General features: G+C 43.0%; 1 protein-coding gene across 1 annotated transcript in view; it reads left to right on the forward strand.

Moving 5' to 3' along the window:
- Positions 1-21,420, forward strand: part of neb (nebulin) — a 68,616-nt gene that overhangs the window by 36,113 nt on the left and 11,083 nt on the right. The window contains exons 77-121 of the mRNA XM_083682493.1: positions 118-429; positions 539-643; positions 867-971; positions 1,158-1,262; positions 1,546-1,653; positions 1,899-2,009; positions 2,209-2,406; positions 2,618-2,722; positions 3,355-3,459; positions 3,572-3,676; positions 3,787-3,894; positions 4,022-4,135; positions 4,254-4,451; positions 4,668-4,772; positions 4,957-5,061; positions 5,176-5,283; positions 5,437-5,544; positions 5,660-5,767; positions 6,082-6,186; positions 6,469-6,573; positions 6,795-6,893; positions 7,191-7,295; positions 7,405-7,509; positions 7,627-7,731; positions 7,882-7,986; positions 8,300-8,404; positions 8,540-8,644; positions 9,114-9,218; positions 9,326-9,430; positions 10,522-10,626; positions 12,160-12,261; positions 12,456-12,563; positions 12,758-12,862; positions 12,966-13,070; positions 13,192-13,296; positions 13,442-13,546; positions 13,747-13,857; positions 14,132-14,242; positions 14,713-14,814; positions 15,038-15,142; positions 17,232-17,345; positions 17,585-17,692; positions 18,797-18,901; positions 19,597-19,701; positions 20,739-20,849. Coding sequence (XP_083538619.1) covers positions 118-429; positions 539-643; positions 867-971; positions 1,158-1,262; positions 1,546-1,653; positions 1,899-2,009; positions 2,209-2,406; positions 2,618-2,722; positions 3,355-3,459; positions 3,572-3,676; positions 3,787-3,894; positions 4,022-4,135; positions 4,254-4,451; positions 4,668-4,772; positions 4,957-5,061; positions 5,176-5,283; positions 5,437-5,544; positions 5,660-5,767; positions 6,082-6,186; positions 6,469-6,573; positions 6,795-6,893; positions 7,191-7,295; positions 7,405-7,509; positions 7,627-7,731; positions 7,882-7,986; positions 8,300-8,404; positions 8,540-8,644; positions 9,114-9,218; positions 9,326-9,430; positions 10,522-10,626; positions 12,160-12,261; positions 12,456-12,563; positions 12,758-12,862; positions 12,966-13,070; positions 13,192-13,296; positions 13,442-13,546; positions 13,747-13,857; positions 14,132-14,242; positions 14,713-14,814; positions 15,038-15,142; positions 17,232-17,345; positions 17,585-17,692; positions 18,797-18,901; positions 19,597-19,701; positions 20,739-20,849 — 5,169 coding nt within the window. The remainder of the gene's footprint in view (positions 1-117; positions 430-538; positions 644-866; positions 972-1,157; positions 1,263-1,545; positions 1,654-1,898; positions 2,010-2,208; positions 2,407-2,617; positions 2,723-3,354; positions 3,460-3,571; positions 3,677-3,786; positions 3,895-4,021; positions 4,136-4,253; positions 4,452-4,667; positions 4,773-4,956; positions 5,062-5,175; positions 5,284-5,436; positions 5,545-5,659; positions 5,768-6,081; positions 6,187-6,468; positions 6,574-6,794; positions 6,894-7,190; positions 7,296-7,404; positions 7,510-7,626; positions 7,732-7,881; positions 7,987-8,299; positions 8,405-8,539; positions 8,645-9,113; positions 9,219-9,325; positions 9,431-10,521; positions 10,627-12,159; positions 12,262-12,455; positions 12,564-12,757; positions 12,863-12,965; positions 13,071-13,191; positions 13,297-13,441; positions 13,547-13,746; positions 13,858-14,131; positions 14,243-14,712; positions 14,815-15,037; positions 15,143-17,231; positions 17,346-17,584; positions 17,693-18,796; positions 18,902-19,596; positions 19,702-20,738; positions 20,850-21,420) is intronic.

A 21,420-nucleotide genomic window follows, 5' to 3' on the forward strand; every position in this document is an offset into this window, starting at 1 on the left:
TCCTTCAAATAGCATTTTGTTTTAAATGTTTATTCTAAGCACTGTTCTACTCACTGATTAAATCACTGAATGAGAATGCATTCAATATGTTAAAACTTTGACACTTCTCTTCCACAGCACAAGTACAAGGCAGGATACCGCAAACAGGTTGGTCACCACATTGGTGCCCTGAGTGTTAACGATGACCCCCTGCTCATGCTGGCTCTGAACTCAGCCAAGATTGCTAGTGATGCCCTGTACAAGAAGGACTTCAACAAGTCCAAGACCAAGTTCCACCTCCCAGTGGACATGCTGGCCATTGAACTGGCCAAGAAATGCCAGATCCAGGTGAACGACTTCAACTATAGGACTCACCTGCACAGCTGGACCTGTCTGCCAGATGCTACTGATGTCGTCCAGGCCAGAAAAGCCTATGATCTTCAGAGTGATGTGAGTTTAGCACCACTTGACACTTGGAGTATCATTACAGATTAATTATCAATGAAAATATCTATTGGTATAATTAAGGTTTCTCTGATACTGCTCCATATGTGTCCAGAATGTCTACAGATCCGACTTGGAATGGCTCCGAGGCTGTGGATGGGTGCCCGCTGAGTGTGTCGACCACGTCAAAGTCAGGAAAGCCCAGAAGATTCTCAACGAAGTAAGTTCCTCTTTTCCTTTATTTTTTGATGCTTTTATTGACATAATGTACAGTACAGTAGACCTTATAGCATTTGATATGGTAAGTGATTACAATCAGTTTAACAATTCATCTTTTCCATTCTTAATATGTTTCTTTTGTAGTTTCATTGGACACATTATGCTCCTAATACAGTCTCATCAGTACAGTATGTCTCACAATGTGTCTCTACTGTCTCTTACAGAGGGTGTACAAGAAGGACGCCAAAGAAAACTTTGCCAAGTACACACACATCGTGGACACTCCTGAGGTTGTCCTGGCTCAGCGCAATGCTATCATGCTCAGTGATGTGAGTGATTTGATTTCCACTATTATTTTGTAGTTGAACAAAATACGTAAGAAAATAGTCTGCAGATATTATTTATGTGTATGTACTGTATTTGATCCCTATCTTAAGGAGGAACAAGCAAGGAGGTAATGTAATGGGATATTGTCTTGATCCTTACCTGTGTCTATGTTTCCTGTTGTTGCGTAGCTGAAGTACAAGGAGACCTTCAACCTGGAGAAGGGCCACTACATCGGTTCTGAGGACACACCCCAGCTGGCCCACAGCAGGGAAGTGTCCAAGAACATCAGTGAGGTAACATACAGACAACTGTCCTGACTCATAACTCATTTGATTCATTCATCTACTGTTGATTCAGTTGATTCATCTGCTGTTGATTGTGTTGCTTTATCTGCTGTTGATTCATCAGTTGATTCAGCTACTGCTGATTCAGTTGATTCATCAGTTGCGTCATCAGTTGATTAACCTACTGTTGACTCAGTTGATTCATCAGTTGATTTATCTACTGTATCTGCAAATTTGAGAGACCATTTATTAGTAACTTCTGTTTTTGACACTGAGGATTGTGTGTTTGCAGAAATACTACAAAATGGCCTGGGACGAAAGCAAGGCCACGGGTTACCAGCTGAACCATCAGTTCTTGCCTCTGCTAGGAGCAAAGAAGAGCAGGGACATTGTCAGTGAGGTGAGTTTACTGTACTTCCGGATGGTTGAGAGACAGTTATAAACATCTGACTCTACATACTATCTCATCATATGCATTTGTAACTAATAGAGATAGCCCAGGGTGTTTTAATTCCATATAAAAGTTGTTATGGTAGTGGTGTGAAAGTATGCAGAGCAGTGTTTATCTCCCTGCTGTATCAGCAGAGCTTTTGGCTTCTTGGTGATGCTGACCATTGTTTCCCTTTTGACCTTGAAACCTTTCAGAATAAATACAAGAAAGATCATGAGAAGGCTAAGGGACACCACCTGGCTGGAACTCTAGTCGACTTCCCTGAGGTGATGCGCTGTGGAGAACAGGAGAAGGCCAAGGGTCTGGTAAGAAGCCATAATGCTCATGTCACGTTTTGTACGTTTCATACATTATAATTAGTGGTGGTTATACTCTGCAATGATTCATTGAGTGAAAAGACAGTTGTCTCTAATTTAAAATAGGACATATTCACTCTTTGTTGTCATCATGTGTGAATGCAAACAAGGAACATCCAATCACAAACTTCAATTTCTCTTATTTCAGAGGCTTTACCAAAAGTCCTACAATGAAACCAAGGCCAAGAACCACATCCCGGGAGACATCATTGCCAACAAGGTGGCTAAGAAGTGCCAGGACATGCTGAGCGATGTTCTGTATCGCACCTACCTGCACAACTGGACATGCCACCCCGATCAAGAGGATGTAATCCGCGCCCGCAAGACCAACGAGATTCTCAGCGACGTAGGCTCCTTCATCAATAGTCCCTCTGCTGCAGGGGAGGCTAGTAAAAGTAGAAATCGGAGGACGGGTTCTTGATACCATTGCTCTATTCTGTTCCATGCATTACAATGACCCGTCTTCCTATTTCTACCTCCACCAGCCTCCACTGCGCTGCTGTCCTTATCTGGTTCATCTCATCTAATCCAACTGATCGGGTGTTGTTGTTTGTTAGGTGTTCTACAAAGATGACCTGAACTGCATGAAGGGCATTGGCTGCTATGTCTGGGACACACCAGAGATCCTCCGTGCCAAGAAGTCCTATGAGCTGCAGAGCGATGTGAGTAACAAGACTTCTGTTTCTAATAATATACCATGATTTGTTTCGTCTTTTGATTGTGATTTATTGATTACCAGTTCCCTTCCATAGAGATAGAAAGAGTAGGCATCGGACATCTTTCCTATTCATTACATTTGTGACAGCATGAAGGACGCCATGTAGTCAACTAGGATGGGACTTCCTATGAGTTGGGCAGACCTCAGCCAGTTGGATCAATGCATGGACTTCTTCTTCAATAGGTTTATTTATCGATTGTAAATAGCTTTCAGGTGCATGACGCCATCTACGGGTGCTAATAAATTACTGACCTAACTGAGACACAGGGTTGATACTACACTCCAGCACAGCAGGTGGCAGTGAACACCAACATTTACACCCACTCAACTCACAGAAGATGAAGAAAGTTAACTACATGGCGCTAACCTTATAATCATAGTTAGGGAGTGTGCCCTCTATTGGTTATATCTTTATGATCCCTTAATAAATCATAAAGCTTATGTTATTCATTTATGTGGAATAAGAGCTGTCACTGTAGCTAATTTGAAAATAATAATGACATGAGACTGTTGAAAAACAGTATTACTGCTTGGGGAGACTATTGTTTATTTTTCTCTGCATCTGTTTTCTTACAGCTCAAATACAAAGAGGAGGGTAAGAAGGAGTTCAACAACTATTCCATTGTGACAGACACCCCAGTCTACGTGACTGCTATCCTGGGTAGCACCTGGGCCAGTGAGGTGAGAGACAGAAATAATATATATAGAAATATTCATCATCTCTTTAGTATCCTACCAGCATAGAAATGGATAACAAACGTTTCATCAAAATGATGACTATTTAATTCCTCAGCTGAACTACAGGGAGGCTTACCACAAGGAGAAGCACATGTACACCACAATTTTGGATACCTACGACTATGGAAGATACCAAAACCTCAAGCACTTCTACAGCACCGTAAGTGTTGAACCATAGCATATGTATCGCAGCAAATACTATAATGTTTCCTTAATGAAGCTTTTATATGCTGTGTTTGTGATTGGGATGTTCTGCTTTTTTGTCAACAGAAAACATACACATCTGCCTGGGACAAGGTCAAGGACAAGGAATACAGCATCCCTTCAGACTCCCATGCCCTTGCCCATGCCAAACAGCAGAAGGTCATCCTGAGCAACGTGAGTTCATCTCAACAACCTTTGTACTCTAGGAATTGTTTTAAACCCCCAGGATTTCAATGTTACGCTTCACACAAGTTCACAGCAACAAAGTGCCCATGCTCAAACCAATATGATCTTTCTATAGGTGAAATACAAGGAGGATTATGAGAAGTTCAAGTCCCTCTACAGCCTGCCCAAATCCCTGGAGGATGATCCCCAAACAGCTCGCTGCCTCAAAGCAGGAAAGCTCTCCCTCGACGTGAGTGGAGCCTCTTCACAATCTCCTTTCTCTATGAATACATTTCATGTTCATTTCATGTACATTTCATGTATATGGCTCCACATTGACTGATGGTTTGTATGTTCTCCACTTCTAGCGCTTGTACAAGGAGAGCTATGAGAAGTCCAAGGCCAAGATCCACATCCCACCAGACATGATGGATATACTGTCAGCTCGCCAAACCCAGGACTACGTCAGTGAGATCAACTACCGCAAGCACCTGCACCAGTGGATCTGCATGCCCGACATGCAGGTGTACGTCCAGGCCCGCAAGGTCAACGAGCAGCTCAGTGACGTGAGTCATCCTTTACTACTATACCTCACAATGCAATGCCTATTTTAAACACTTGTTTGTCAAATTTTTGGGGTATTTCGAAGTTGTGGTTCTGGTAGAGTGATCAGACAAAGTAGTGGTGATGATTTATACTCCACCAAATGTAACTACCGGTAGTTATACTTGCTTGTCCTTTTGGCTTACATTTCACATGGCTCATTTTCTCTGGCTCTCCAGATCTTCTACAAGGAAGACCTGAACTGGCTGAAGGGTGTTGGTTGCTATACCTGGGATACACCTGAGATCCTCCGGGTCAAGCATGCTAACAACCTCCAGAGCGAGGTGAGCCCCCTGGCATCTACCTACATTTCCCCATCTCTCCCTCATCCCTCCTCCCTCTTTCATTCTATTCTTTCCATTGATTTGAGCTATCCAATGACTTAGAGGCATCTGATTTTGAGTTGATGTGAATATGAGGACATTATGGTTGATGATGTGGAATGCGTTCGTGGTTTTCCCCTTCTAGAACAAGTACAGAGCCAAGGGTATCGAACAGTTCAAGGACTACTCTGTCGTCATGGAGACCCCAGTCTACGAGACGGCCAAGTTAAGCGCCCAGAACCTGAGCGATGTGAGTATAGCCAATGTTTTATTTATATTATTATCATGGCTTTGTTACAATCTGTTTGTTCATGCTGCAGATGGAATTCTCATCTCCTCCTCTTCTCTTCTCTGTTGTTCTCAGCTCCACTACCGCAGTGACTACGCCATGAATGTCAAGGGCACGAACCTCGCCCCCGCTGTTACCATAGAGACCGAGAGGGCACGCCTGGCCAACGTCATCCAGAGTGATGTAAGACATATTCTTCACTCGCATGCTGTACCAACTTCTATTGTTGAAGTTCACACTTACAATATACATAGATGGAAAGCTTTAGTTGCCTGCAAGTTTCATTATTCTCATATTTTCTCATACTGTTCTGATCCCTCTCTTGATCTTCTCCAGAACTTATACAAAGAGGCCAACAAGAACTCCATGCCCACTGGGTACTCCCTCCCCAACGACACGCCACTCATCAAGCAGGCCAAGGCCAACAGCATCGTAACCAGCAGTGTAAGCAGCTTCCTCATGGATGGATGTACAGTAACTGACACGTGGAATAGCATAGTCCCTGAAGATCGATGTACAGTAACTAACACGTGGAGTACTGTGTTATTGTGTTCTTTAGGTGAAGTACAGGGAAGCCTTTGACAACGAGAAGGCTACCAACTACACCCTGGACCCTGAGGGTGTCAGCTTTGTCAACATCAGGAAAGCCAACCAGGTCACCAACCCGGTAAGATCCTGAACATCCACTCCTTCCCCAAACCAGGCCAGGAGCGGGGCTCCCCCATGCGTAAAGATAGATAAATCTTGACAAACTACAGTCAATTATTTAACTTGCTTGTTTATCGTTATATATTACGCTTTTCGATCACCAGTCCCAAAATTACCTGAAATCTTAGTTTCTGAGTTTGATAACTTTATAGCTTAGCCCTTGCAGTTAATTTTGATAGAATTGTATTCGTCACAGGCCCTGGACTATAAATATGATACAATAAATATGGTTGTTTTGAGTGTAGTGACCTCATTTCCCCCTCTCCTTCACAGCGCCTGTACCGTCAGCTGTATGAGAAGACGAAGGACAAGATCCACACCACCTACGACACACCTGAGATCAGACAGGTCAAGATGACCCAGGAGGCCGTCAGTGACGTACGTAACCATCTCTCAACCTTTTCTCTTATTCTTCAATCTCTTATTCTGCTCATACTTTCATTCACAATTCCTTGCTCCTATCAATGTAATGTAACCATCTCTCAACCCCTCATCTCTTATTCTGCTCATACTTTCATTCATAATTCCTTGTTTCCACCAATGAAACTGAGAGTAAAAAATTAACTGTTTGATTTTCAAAATTACACTTTGGGATATTTTGTTTTCGTCGTCATGTGAATTCTGAGTAAACTAAGTATCTTTCACCACCGTCCCCTGCAGTTGTGCTACAAGGAGAAGTACTTCAACAATAGAGGCCAGCTCATCAACATGCCCATCACCCCTCAGCTCATGCACTGCTACCACGTCAACGAGATCACCAGTGAGGTACATGCACCGAAACTACTTTTCAGCGAAAACAAGCCAATCTGAAGTTCAGACAGATGCTTTGAACTTTTGAAAGTATTTTTTTTAGCATTCTCTCAAGTTGGCTATAGTAAGCTTCTGAGATTGATATGTTATAAATTTACTCAGATAAAGTACCTCCATGCCTGTTGATTGATTAAGCAGTAATAGTGATTGTTCTGTCTGTGTGTTTTCCTCCACAGCTCAAATACAAAGAGGACCTGCAGTGGCTTAGAGGCGTCGGCTGCTTCCTGTACAACACACCTGAGATGGTCCATGTCCGCAACATCACCAAGTTCAGGGTAGGCTACCCTCCTCTTCCTCTACATGTAGCTCTTCATCATTTAAACAGGGGTTCCACTAGCATAACACAGTTTATACTGTATGTCTTTACCAGGGGAGGCTGGTGGAGGTAGAAATTAGAGGACGGCCTCATTGTAATGCATGGAATGGAATGAGGAATGGTGTTTGATACCATTCCTGGTTTCATACCATGCATTACAATGAGCCCATCCTTCGATTTCTGCCTTCCCCCATCTATACTGTGTCTATACTATGTCTGCTCCATTCTAACCTGTTCTCCCCCTTCCTCTCAACAGGCCAACTATGACACTGAGGCAAAGAAGAACCATGCCAACTTCTCTGTGGTTCTGGACACACCTGAATACCAGCGTGTGAACGCACTCAAGACCCACATGAGTGACGTGAGTTAACCTCATGTCCCATCATTCCTCACAGAATGGTCTGACACTCGCAGACATGGTGGCAGTGTGACCTGACCGTGACCTCTGATCTCTCTCCCTCCCTCCTCAGCTGGTGTACAAAGCCCAAGCCAACATTGATAAGACCAAGTGCACCACCACCGTTGACTCCCTGGATATCCAGAAGGTCAAGTGGGCCCAACAGCTGACAAACCATGCAAGTCAAAATAAATAACTAGCTAGCTATTGATTATATCCATAATAATTCTCTCAAGAACTGTTCAATATGACAGACTGATATCTGATGTGTTTGTGTCTCTCTGGGTCCATACAGTACCAGTACACTGATGTGGCCTCCAAGGAGAGAGCCCACTTCACCCCTGAGATTGACACACCAAGCATGGACCATGCTAGGGTCATGAAGGTGGTCCTGAGTGAGGTAAGGCTTCTCTAAGTCTTTCTCTCCTCTTTCAAAGATAGCCATTCTCCTACTGTAGGTTTCTAACACTCCTCATGTGATATGCAACAGTATGATATGTTATTTTCCCCTCCTGGCTCTAATACATTCATTCACTGTTTTGTCTCACAGAAAAAATACAAGGCTCAGTATGAGAAGATAAAGCACAGGTACACATCCATCGCTGACACGCCCATCCTGATCCGTGCCAAGAAGGCCTACGTCAACGCCAGCGATGTGAGTATGCTCTCTGGTGACGCCCACACACACACACACACATTCACACACACACACACACACACACACACACTCACCCACGCCCACATTCACACACACACACACACACACACACACACACACACTCACCCACACACACACACACACACACACACTCACCCATCCACACACACACACACATACACACCCACACCCACACACACACACACACTCACCCATCCACACACACACATACACACACACACACACACACACTTTAACCTGTATGAGTCCCACTCAGATGTGTCTGACCTGGATCTCTCCCCGTCTCTAGCTGCGCTACAAGGAGACCTTTGAGCTGTCCAAGGGACACTACCACTGCGCCAAGGATGCCCTCGACATCATCTGCCATCGCAGGGTCACTGATGACATCAGTGAGGTCAGTGTCTAGCCAATCAGAAAGATGAGCCTTAGTCTACCATACCTGCTATGTGGATTTAGTTATATAATATATAATTATATAATTTTCCTCAGGTATACAGTAAGACGCTCTGAATGGTTCTTCTCTCCACAGGTTAAATACAGGGAGAAGTACATCAACTCTCTGGGTCTGTGGAGGTCCATCCCCGACCGCCCGGAACTCTTACACAGCAGAATCGTGGGTGACGCAGTCAGCAATGTGAGTACAGAGTGACCGAAGTTGGGTACACACATAAGAAGCAGGCTTTTCTTTTCTATTTTAAAGTAGTCATTTATTTATTTATTTTTTGGCTGATCTTTTTTGTAGATCAGCTTTGAAAGTTAGTAAATAGAATTTAAGTTCTATCAGATAGCAATGCCTGCATCATTTCTAGTCCCCCTTTTTTCCCCCTGCCCAACCCTCCCCTCAATGGAGGACATGAAAATAAAATAACAACTACAATTCTACTTAACCGTCCAGCTATTCACTTGGCATGGTACATATCATACCCACACACTTACACACATACACATATATAGACACTATTTATTGATGTAGTTTTAATAGTGCCACCACAGTGGAATAGGATCATTGTGATGGTTTTCCATTGCAATACATTAGAATTGGACTTCATTGTGTGTATTAGTAAATGTTCCATCATATCACTGTTGTCTCTCTCCACCATCAGGTCAAATACAAGGAGGACCTGGACTGGCTGAAGGGTGTCGGCTGCTATGTGTGGGACAGACCTGAGATGGTCCAGGCTGAGAAGAACAAGACTCTGTACAGCGAGGTAAAGGGTACAGTACAAGGATATCCTTACAAAAAAGAAACATCTCAAATGGTGCGATTTCTTTGTATTGTCATAATAACCTCTGGTATCTGCTCTCATGTCAACAGAGACTGTACAAAGCGTCTTTCGAGAAGAACAGATACAATTTCAAGTACACCTGCGACACGCCGTTCTTCCAGGCCGCTAAGAATGCCTCCGTTCTCATCAACGACGTACGTCACTGCACTTTTATAACACATGTATACAAATTCACATACTGTGTTTGATATGGATGTACAGTATGAGCTGTTGTTCACCTTGCGTGAACAATTATTTTAAAGCCAGATACAGTAATGTTACATGTTTTATTTTTCTGCACCTCAATTGGATTCTCAGCTTTGAAGGTAAAAGATGCTCATGATGAGTTTATGACATTGAGATGTTATGTTGATAGCCAAGAATGTTCTTTCCTCCTGTCCTACATGATTATGACCTAATTTCCTTGTTTTTGGCTGCAGTTCACTCTTCCTCAACGTATTTCATGCTATTAACCTTGACCTTCTCCCATTGGATCGATTTTGTCCCTTGATTGTCATAGCTCTTGTTTGCCAGTTGTCCGTAACTCCTTTTGATGTTCTGAGCAGAGGACCTATAGGTCCGCGTATGAGAAGTCCAAGGATAAGTACACCTCTGTGTTGGATGACCCTAAATCCATCATGGTTAAAGAGAACAGCAAGAATAGCCAGGTAAAGCCACTGGCCCGGGAGCCCCGCCCACGCCACCTCCTCTGGGCCTATCAGAACGCCTGCTTCTGAGACCGGTGCATGAGGTCATCTACAGCCTGCAGGAGGTCATGGTGCATGGCTATGATGTCGCTGGATAATGTTCACGTCTCTCTCTCCTCCCTCACGCAGGGGTCCTCCGCAGCCACTCAAACAGCCCTCTGGACTATCTTGAGTGAGCGACACTCTCCCTGGTCTGTGTACTCAGGGTTAAACCCCTCCTATCATGTGACCTTCATGGTGCACAAATGTACACATTTTGGAAGTTAGCCTATGAAAGCTAATAAACCTTTTGCAAAAATCACTTTAAAAAAAACCTAGTTTTCACAGGCAAAAAAAGGCAAAGTTAGTTCAACCCTTATTCATCTCGGTGATTCACCTCAGAGTGCACAGATCAGGACCCAACTCAAACACCACGTATGGATCACGGCAGCTCCTCTCCAGCCGATCCTGCTGTCTGTCCGTGTCCGTGTCCCGTCTCTGTCCTTATTCTCAGCATGCTGTGTGTTTTGGTGTGTGTGTGTATGTGTCCCCGTGGACAGGCCAAGTATACGTCCAGGGCCAAGGAGTTGCTAAAGAGCGGCTGCAACGAGCTCTTCCGGCCTGACATCCTCAGCGCCATTTACCAGTCCAGTGTGAGGAGTAAGGTAACCAGTCAAACCAGAGGACTCCATCTCCCAGAGATCCCCTTACCTACCTACTCCCTTTGTCGTTCCCCAGTCCCTCTCCCAGCCCTAACTCCAGCTGTGGAAACACATGCTGAACCTCCTCCATTCACAGTGACTACCACACCTCTGACCCAGAGTGATATATTGGAAGAGTGGCGCCAATGAGCTTAAAATAGTTCCATATAACTTCCTGATTTACCCAATATTGATTACTGATGATATTTATTGGACTAACAAACGGTTGCCTAGCAACATGCTCCATTGGTATAATGTAAAGGAACTATTTATCGTTGGCTAATAGAAAAGGGACACTCTTCCTTATAGAACACTCTGCTCTGACCCTCACTTCCATGCATATACAGTATTCTGGACTCACCCATCCATCCAGTCTGCTTCTTAAACACACTCCCTGTTCACTGAACCTAACCCCTTCTCCCCATAGCCTGTCTACCCTATCTATCTAAGTGCAGCTGCCTTGAGATTCGTTTTAACATTTGCTAGTCTGGTGAAATTAACCACATAGTTCATGACACACACTCAATAGATGTATTCATTGATATACTTTTATATGAGATCACTGTAACTGTTCACCCTGCTCAGATAGATGTATATTTCCAAATCAGTGGTGGTAGAAATCAGAGGACAGGTCCATTGTAATACATGGAATGGAATGAGGAATGGTATCAAAACGCATACCATTCCTCCTTCCATTCCATGCATTACAATGAGCGCGTCCTCCAATTTCTGCCTCCGCTGTTCCAAATCATGCAATAAGTTCAAGTTCAAGTTTTGTTTATTTGTCATTACATTGAATACAAGTACGCAATGAAATGCCTTGGCCAGAGCATCACCAACATCACCAACAACAACAATAGAATGTAACAAAGATATTGAGCTAATAAAAGCAATAAGATAGATCACATCTTTGTTGAATATGTAGCCAGATTATGAATGGCAAGACATGCAGTAGGTTAGCAGTGGACCCGTTTCACACCGTCTGATCCAAAGGCTGCTTTTGTTGAAATGACCTACAATGGAGACGACAGGCGTCTCTATGGTCATCATGTTCAAATCGCCCTTCGCTTCCTTCCAAGTTTGCTGCATGTTTCTGTAAATCATTTTTCCTAACCTGCATTGTGCATGAGTACCTCCCCAATGCATCCATTGCACACATTTACATTTACATTTACACAAAGCTTTACGGGATCAGTATTTCTCTGTCCAATACCTTACCATGCTACACCATTTAGTGAACTACATTTTTGATTTCATATGTTTAGTTTGATCAACACGAGGTAAAACTACGTAAACTCTCAATGATCAATGATAAGAATAATGTAAACCAACCAATGTTTATGATAGCGAAACTAATATTGATCAGATATTGTTATAGAGAAACAGATATTGGTCAGATATTGATGTAGGGACACTGATATTGATATGGTCTCCTCTGCGAGTGTCTAACTCTCCCCCCTCCTCCCCTCCCCTCCCCTCCCGTCCCTCCTCCCTCAGTGGAAGTACAGGGAGCAGTATGAGCGCGCCAAGGACAAATTCACCTCCATCCTGGAGACACCCGAGCACGAGTCCCACAAACGCAGCAAGCAGATCAGTGACGTGAGTCCTCTTCACTACAGAGAGCTTCAGATAGATACTCATGTTCATACTATGTACTGGTGATAAATGTGTACAAGAGACCAGGTCTCTCTTGGAGATTGTATATCTTTGAAAATGTTATATTATATATTTATATAATAAAGGTTAAATAAATACACAGTCTTACACACCATTTTATGGTCTCTTTTATCCAGATTATCTACAAGATGGAATACAACAAAAACAAGGCTAAGGGATACACCCTGGGTCATGACACTCCACACGCTCACCACATGAAGAAGGTCAAGGAGATTACAAGCAATGTAAGTTACTGTACACCCATTTCAAAATGGCTGTTTCCCTCTCATTTCCCTCTCCTCCCCTCTCAAAATGGCTGTTTCCCTCTCATTTCCCTCTCCTCCCCTCTCAAAATGGCTGTTTCCCTCTCCTTTCACCGTTTAACCTCCTGGCTGGCGTCAAGTGTAATTGAGCATGTGTGTTTCCATTCCTCTTTCAGCTGAAATACAGGGAGGTCTATGAGAAGAGCAAGGCCCATATCAACATGGACCCTGACTCCCATGAAATCCGCGCTGCTAGGGAGGCCTACAAGAACATCAGCAATGTGAGTCTCCTTGGTTCTTATCCTCTGGTGTCCATTTGGTTCAGAATCAGAAAAACACTTCTAAAACCGGACCATCACTCACTGTTGTGTTGTTCCCTTAAAGCTTGACTACAAGAAGAAGTACGAGGCCACCAAGAATAAGTGGATCTGGACTGTGGACAGACCTGACTTTGTCCATGCTGCCAAGACCACCTTCCAACAGAGTGATGTGAGTACAGTACAGGCCCACAAAAGAAATAAACCTCAGACCAGGTTTCAGTTCTCATACCTCGATTCTTTGTTCATGGCATCTCTGGTCTCCAACTGTGGTTCCATGTTTCTCTCCTCAGGTCGAGTATAAGTATGACAAGGAGATGATGAAGGGCTGTGTGATGTCTATTGTGGATGACAAGATCACCCTTCTGGCTATGAAGAACTCTGAGACCGCCAGCAGCGTGAGTTTCTCCTTCATTAGCCACTCATCAATATAGTAACACTGTGCATATACAATATAAGCAGTATACTCTGCCCACGTAACAGATACAGTGTGTTCTCATCTGAGAAGCCTCTTTTAATGCTGTGCTTCCCTCTGCCCACCAGGTGAAATACAAGGAGAAGTACGAGAAGGACAAGGGCCAGTACAAGACTGTTTTGGACACTCCTCAGATCCTCCACGCCAAAGCAGTGCGCAGTCTCACGTCTGAGGTAAGATAGAAACTACACCCACAGTAACACATGATAACGTATGGCCCTTAACCTTTAACCTCTGTCTAATCGTAACATTTGGGCCAAAAATATCAAGAACCCCTTGTTTTAATGAATGTGTAAAATCATGATTTTAATGAATGTAAAATCATTGTAAATCAAACCAATTCCTAACAATAGTTGTTGCCTTTTTTCTTCAGAGCATGTACAAGAGTAGCAGTAAGAAGGAGCGACAGTCTGGCTCTTTTACAACTCTGCCCCAGACCCGCGATACCGTCCACAGCAAAGAGATGAACAAACTCATAAGCGGGGTCAGTATCCATATGAACCAGGGGAGGCTGGTGGAGGTAGAAATCGGACGACGGGCTCATTGTAATGCATGGAACACAATGAGGAATGGTGTGTTTGTTATACCATTCCTCATTCCATTTCATTTATTACAATGAGGCCGTCCTCTGATTTCTATCTGCACTAGCCTCCCCTGGTGCATACTGTATGGTATTGGAGTTGTTACACAGTCCTGGTTCCATTCCTTCCCCATTGGTTGGTTTTGACACCTTTTTGCCTCCTCTGTTCTGTCCACAGAAACTGTACAAGCAGAAGTTTGAGAAGGAGAAGGGCCAGTCCAAGTACAACAACATGATTATGTCACCTGATGTGCAGCATGCCATGGATGTGGCTAAGTCCCAGAGCAACGTGAGCCACCCTCCTCTCCTTCTGAAGACATTCACTAGTTTATGCTGAAAGGAATCTCTTTTTTGTGTTTCTACTAAGCTAGACACATCTTCTTTTTTTTAGATCAGCTTTGACAATTAGTAAATAGAACTTTAATTATATCAGATAGTGTTGCTTGCATCATATCTAGTCCCTTTTTTAATAAAAAATGTTCTGCCTCAACCCTCCCTGAAATGGAGGACATGAAGAGAAAATAACAATCACAATTCTACTTACTGTACAGCTATTCACATGGCATGGTACATATAATACACATACTGTATATAGACACTTACAAATTCCCATCTCTGCCTGTATTGGGTTCACAAGTGAATCAACCAATGAACTATCCATTGCATATCTTGTATTGTCCCAGCCTCTCTAAAACACTCATGTGTCATTCACCCAATATGAGATTCATTCTCTCCTCTCTCCTCTCTCCCCACCCCCAGTACGCCTACAGGCAGGAGGCTAAGGCCAAGTTGCACTACACCTCGGTGGCAGACCGCCCTGACATCCGGAAGGCCACCCAGGCCACCAAGCTCATCAGCGATGTGAGGATTGATCACTCACAGCTAACCAGCCTCAGCTTCCCTTGTACTTAGCTTAGTCCATTCAAGTGCAATGGGAACTGTTATATACTGCAATAGAGCTGTTAGTCTGGAACTGATAGGGACTGATAGTCTGTTTATTTTTATGTGTGTGTGTGTGTGTGTGTGTGTGTGTGTGTGTGTGTGTGTGTGTGTGTGTGTGTGTTGCGTGTGTTGTCTCTGTTAGGTTGGCTACCGTGAGAAGGCTCGCCAGGAGGCTAGCCGCGGAGGGTCCCTGGCCCACCGCCCGGACATTGCCCTGGCCACTGAGGTGTCCAAGCTGACCAGCACGGTACGGCCACCTGCACCATCTAGCCCAGCTCTTGGGCTGCTTCGTTGCTTTATGTTCCACATTCTGTATTATCTTTGTCCCCCTTCAGTTAACGTTCACATTTTTCCCCTTTGTTCAACTGTCAGTTATTTTCTTTGCTTCCAGGTCAGTTTTGTTGTTGTCTGTTTCTGGTGGTTTTAATTCTCCCACTGAGACGACGTTGCAAAGAGGCATCAGCTTTCTAGAGATCATAATAGCAGCTATTGTATAGTTTTGCTACTGTATTTTGTATAGTTTTTGCTACAGTATTTTGCTCAGCCCTCCGAGATGAACTATAGCGTTGGCTCTTCCTTAGTGCTTCCCCTGCCACCCTGCATCACCACCCATGTCTCTGTCCTTGTGAGCCCTGACTGTCTCTTACATGAAACAATCACATGTTAATCTGATTCGCCTATTACTGTACCATTCTATTACTGTTCACCTCCTCTTCATCTCCTACTTTAGTTCCCTATCCTCTACACTGTCCTCTTCCCTTATTCCTTCCCTAATCCTCTCCTCCACCTCCTCCTCCTCCCCCCCCCATCCCGTCCAGTCTTTCTCTGTTCTCACCCTCCCATCTCACTGCGCTTCGTAGGTGGACAACAAGTCCCTCCATGGAACTGCCTCCCTCGATACCCCCCAGATGCGCCACAATAAGAAAATGAGTGCCCTGACTAGTAATGTAAGGAGGCAAACCTGATCCCCCCCCCCGGGACCAATGGGCTGCAACTTCCTGTGTTCTGTCTCTTGTCACTTCCTGTCTCTGTGTATTGACTGACTGGTTGATTTCTAGTAGCGCTAGGTGGAGTCAAGCATTTTTCATTCCTGAAATAGATTATCATACCTTTATTCATGATATGAGTTATTTTTATTTTTATTTTATTTTATCTTCAGTCCTTTGTGTCCTGTCTCTCCCCTACGGCTACCCTCAATTTTGTCTTCCTTGCGAGCTTTGCCTTGTCGCCAAACATAGACAAGCATAGCAATGCATTAGCTGTTTTGCTATAGTTCATAGACAATGATATTTTCTATTGCCTTTAGTCATTTTGAGCTTTTTCTCCCCCTTCCATATAAATTGCAGCCCGTTTGTTAAATGTCTGAATCGCCAGGATAAACTCAGTCAATGTCTCTGTCTCTGAATGCCACATTCTGTATGGAATGGCCTCTCCGAGGATACAGTGTCATGGGTTAAAGACCTTGTTGCATCCCTCTACAGCATTTTATTTTTACTACGAGAAGTGTGTAAATCCAGTAGTCATCAACTCATATCCACACTTCTTACTATAACAAAAACATGTAAAACTAGGAGGCGGGGCTGACGTTTTTTGGTAACGTGTTTGCCAGAAAATTTGATTGGTGGTTCAGAAAGTATCCCATTCTGAAGATGATGATGATTGGACAGATTTGTTTACACAGTCCTATTGGATTTACACATCCCTCATGGAGCATTCTCTCTCTCCCTCTCTCTGCCTGATGTTTGGGATAATGTCTCACACTCCTCTTAAGCTGGTTCCTCTGCAGATCAAGAGTCTACCTCAGACACTCTCTGGAATGGGATCTCAGCATCGCCGCCTGATTCAATTCTTATCTGTACCATATATACTAATATATGAGGTCTATGTTGTTAGTACAGCTGTTTGTTTTGACTCTTATGTCTGGCCTGCCTTCTGGGATTGATTGACACAATGAAAGTTTAATGATTAAATAATCATCATTAATGATGATATGAATTGGCTGTAGCTCTCAGATACTTTCAAGAATGTTAGTTTATTCCCAGAAGGCAGCCCTGTGGTTCTTGACTTGCATTGGTTATTCTGTATAACAAGGGCCTATAGATGATCTGCACCTATGCTAACAGATCTGCAAAGGTAGATCCCTTTCCAAAGTCGCTGAATTCATGACAACCCCTTTTTATACATTGTGACTCAATACTATGTATCGTGATGTATTTCCTCCTCATTAATACCAATCTCTCCGTGTTTGATAGCTTGTGGCTCACCTGCCTCACGTTGAGATGGTAAGTCAGAGGCCAGAGACTTACACACACACTCACTGCCCCATATCCCCACAGGTGAAGTACAAGGAGAAGTTTGACCAGGAGATGAAAGCAAGGAAGTCAAAGTATGACCTGAAGGATAGTAAGATTTACCAGACGCTGAAGGATGCCCACACGCTGGCTAGTGAGGTACGAACTACTCTCAAGTCATCAGAATATTGCTCTTATATGAACCCTACTAACTAGAGCTAAAAGGTCTTTACTCACATGAGTTTATTAATTATTATTCATTCTTGTTATTCTTGTTATTATTGTAATTATCATTCTTATTATTCATTAATTATGCCAACCAGAGTATGACACATTGGTGTATTTCATTAGCTTATCTCTATAATGCTATTGTTTTCTATCTGTCTGTCCTGTCACAGGTGAAGTACAAGGGTGAACATCTGAAGAAGGTCCACAAGCCTGTGACAGACATGGCAGAGTCTCTGGCTATGCAGCACAACCTGAGCTCCAGCAAGCTGTCCAGTGACGTAAGACACTCTAGAACTCCCCACAGTCATGTATTTCTATACAGGGGAGGCTGGTGAAGGTAGAAATCGGAGGATGGGCTCATTGTAATGCATGGAATGGAATGAGGAATTGTGTTACATTATAATGAGCCTGTCCTCCGATTTCTACCTCCACCAGCCTCCACTGTTTCTATATATGACTGTGACTTCTCATGGTCCCACCGTCCTCCGCTCTCCGTCCTGCATAACAGCCATCATCTCTGCCTCACCGTAGACCTCCAAGTCATTTCATATAATTAGTAACACTGGGTCTCTCTAAGATATAGCCACTAAAACAAAGCTCTGCAGCATCATATTTTAGCTTCATAGCCTTTAGCTTCATAGCCTTTAGCTTCATAGGCTTTAGCTTCATAGGGTTTAGCTTCATAGGCTTTAGCTTCATAGGCTTTACCCTCATAGGCTTTAGCTTCATAGGCTTTAGCTTCATAGGCTTTAGCTTCATAGGGTTTAGCTTCATAGGCTTTAGCTTCATAGGCTTTAGCTTCATAGGCTTTAGCTTCATAGGCTTTGGCTTCATAGGCTTTACCCATAACACCTCAAGGACATCATCTGGTAGTGACCCTGACCCTTCTCACCTTTGACCTCCGAACCTCCTGTGCTAGCATCCGCCATAACCTCTTCCATTTCTTTTTTCCATCCATGGTCCTAGATCTTGCTAAAATAGCGCTCTAACATTTCTTTTCTTTTTCTTTTTATTCATAAAACATAACTTCTTTACCCATTTTGATACTTCTAAGCTGCCTCACCCTCTCTTTATTTAAAAATGTTTTCTTTCATGCATTGTTTTGTCATTATGTCAATCAATGCTAATATTTTGTATGAGTTGACCGTTATTTCTGTTCTGTTGTCTTTTAAAATGTAATTTATTTTACCCAATTTTTTCACTATTACAAGGCGTTGAAATTTGATTATTTCGTTTCCTTTTGTTTTATTATGTTTTCTTTTTATAAACCTTTCTTATTTCTTTAAAAAAAAAGAAGAAAAAAATGGGTGGCATTGAGATCAGGATGGAGGCTCTTTTTTCCCATTGTTGTATTGAGCTGATCACTGGGCATTCCCCCTTAGTACCAGTACAAGAAGAAATTTGAGGCGAATAAGGGTCACTACCTTATGATCGCTGACACCCCTGAACATCTACATCACAAGGACGCATCAGAGCTACAGAGCCACGTAAGTGGGGCGATGTCTGGTCGGGGACGCCTATGAACCCGTCCTACTGAAGTCACCCCCATTTTCACTTCTTGAGTGCTTGAGGTGGCACTTCCTGTTTACACAACTCCCTGTATTCCATCTCACCATGTGACCGCACAATCTACAATCTGTACACACTCCCAGGCTTCTTAAACCTGTAAAATAGAGGGATTCAATTAAACTAATTAAAGTTAGGATACAAACACTAATTAAAGTTAGTGTTTGTATTGTTTTAATTGTTAGGGTTTGGTTGACTTGTAAAACAGTTTTACTGTGAGGCGTTGGTTGGCTATTTGTTATGCAAGTCCTTCTTTTATTGAATCAGTAATATGTTCTCACATCGTCACTCACACAAACAAGGTTCCCATACTCGATTTTTACCATCTGAAAGGGGAAAATAAACTTCACTATAGTTCACTATAGTTCACTATATTATTGAGATAGAACTGTATCATGAAGCCTGTGAGCTTACTTTGAAGACGGCTTGTTAAAGTGACAAGATTATTTTGGCTCAGTATGTTTCGGAATTTAACTATCACACTAGATGGTCAGTTTAGTAATACTGTATGTATGTTTGTCCTTCCATGTATGAAATGCAGTAGGTCTCCTCATTAGAGTGAATGTGGGTGTGGGTGTGTGTGTGTGTGTATGACTATGTGTCTGCCCATCCGCAGGTGAAGTACAAGGAGAAGTATGAGAAGGATAGAGGCAAGGCCATGCTGGACTTTGAGACACCCACATATGTGACGGCTAAGGAGGCTCAGCAGATGCAGAGCCAGGTATGTGTTACACAACACTTTTACTTCACAGGTGATTTTCTGATGCTCAAAAGACAACATGGACTCCTGCTAATAATCTTTTTTTTTTTTATTATCACTTTGTTCTGATTGGATGTGCTGTATACTGTCTGTCCTCCAATGAGAATAAGACATGAAGGATGTCGACAGGACTTCCTTTTACAGTGTCTTATCTATTAGTCTGTAACTAGGTACAGTAAATACTATTTAAACTAAGTGTTTAACATGTATGGTAATTGCATCCTGGGAACAACAATGGAAATTCCTAATAACAATTTAGGAATCTGTTTTTAAACATATGCTCATATGGAATATTTTATGATAATGAGCCCTGTAAATGTTACTATTTGGCCAATTACCACTCCTATACTATCTGACTTGATTACCCTTTAAGTACAAATGTGTATTGCTGTTTACATCTTATTCATAAAAAAGGCACTGTAAAAGGAGGTGTAACCACAGTGTCTGTTAAATGTATGTTTTCCAAAAGTGCAGTTTGATGAGAAAGGTGCTGTAAGCATTGGGGTTGTATTTTAGACACTTTTGTACATGTAAGTATGGAGAGTCAAATCTTTCTCTGATGATCCAGAGGTGGTAAAGGTAGGGTATGTTTGTCTTGCTATCATGTTGTCTTGTAAGTGCGCAGACGAGGTGACACACAGCAGAACACTGCCCAGTCTCTCTGCTGACTAAGTCAGGAACCATTTGAACCCATGGACCCTGAAGAAGACAAAGGTTCATGTTCATGTTCATATTCATCCAGAAAATGTTTTGTAGTTATAAATGCAGAAACACATATGGATTTACTCTATACCTTTACATTTATAGCCATTGACCACTGTGGAAGACAAAGGTTCATACTGAAAGGTTTTGTAGGCCTACTTATAAATACAGAAACACAGTAAAGTAAGTTCAGAACTGAGGTAAATCTCCAACAGGGAGGCTTTCATTGTGTCCTGGTCTGCCTGCATGTTAAATCTCAGCTATGTCTGTCCCTGTCTTATCTCTGCTACCAATAGAAAGACTATAAGAGGGAGTATGAGGAGTCCATAAAGGGCAAGAACCTCTCAGGCTTGGAGGTCACCCCTGCCATGCTACATGTCAGACACGCCACCAAAATAGCCAGCGAGGTAAAGGACTTTTACCCCCACCACCACCCCCTTCCATTTTTTCCTACCTCTCCTCCTATTCACCCAATCACTGGTAATCATACTAAGACACCACAACCACAATCTCCCCTGTCTTAATCCCACGAGTGCTTCTTGACCGTCACACCCAGGTTAGTTGTGGTTAGACTGCACAGTTCAGCACCGAAGATAATACACTCTGAATAATAATAATAATAATACTCTACACCTCTATAAGTTAATAATAATAATACCCCCTCCCTTGTTACATAGCAGTCTCCCATAGTCGTGCTGCTTGACATTTTAATGGACTGTGTTTATTGTGTTGTCTGCACTACTGTCTGGTGTTGACACCCTGGCCTCTTTGGTCCCAAGCCATTCTTCTTTATCCATTAGGACACTGCAGTAGTTTGTGTGCTATTTATTATATAACAGACTCCTTCTTTTCCTGTCTGCTTTGTCTGTCTGGTTTGGCTTTAAATAACCCTCTCTGCTACCACCAGTTAAATGGTCATTTGACTGAGGTAGCAACTTTTCCTGTCGTTGTTTTGTTCTGCATGGTGTTCTTATGAAA

The sequence above is a fragment of the Argentina silus genome (genome assembly GCF_951799395.1).
Source record: "Argentina silus genome assembly, chromosome: 12".
NCBI classification, from domain to species: Eukaryota; Metazoa; Chordata; class Actinopteri; order Argentiniformes; family Argentinidae; genus Argentina; species Argentina silus.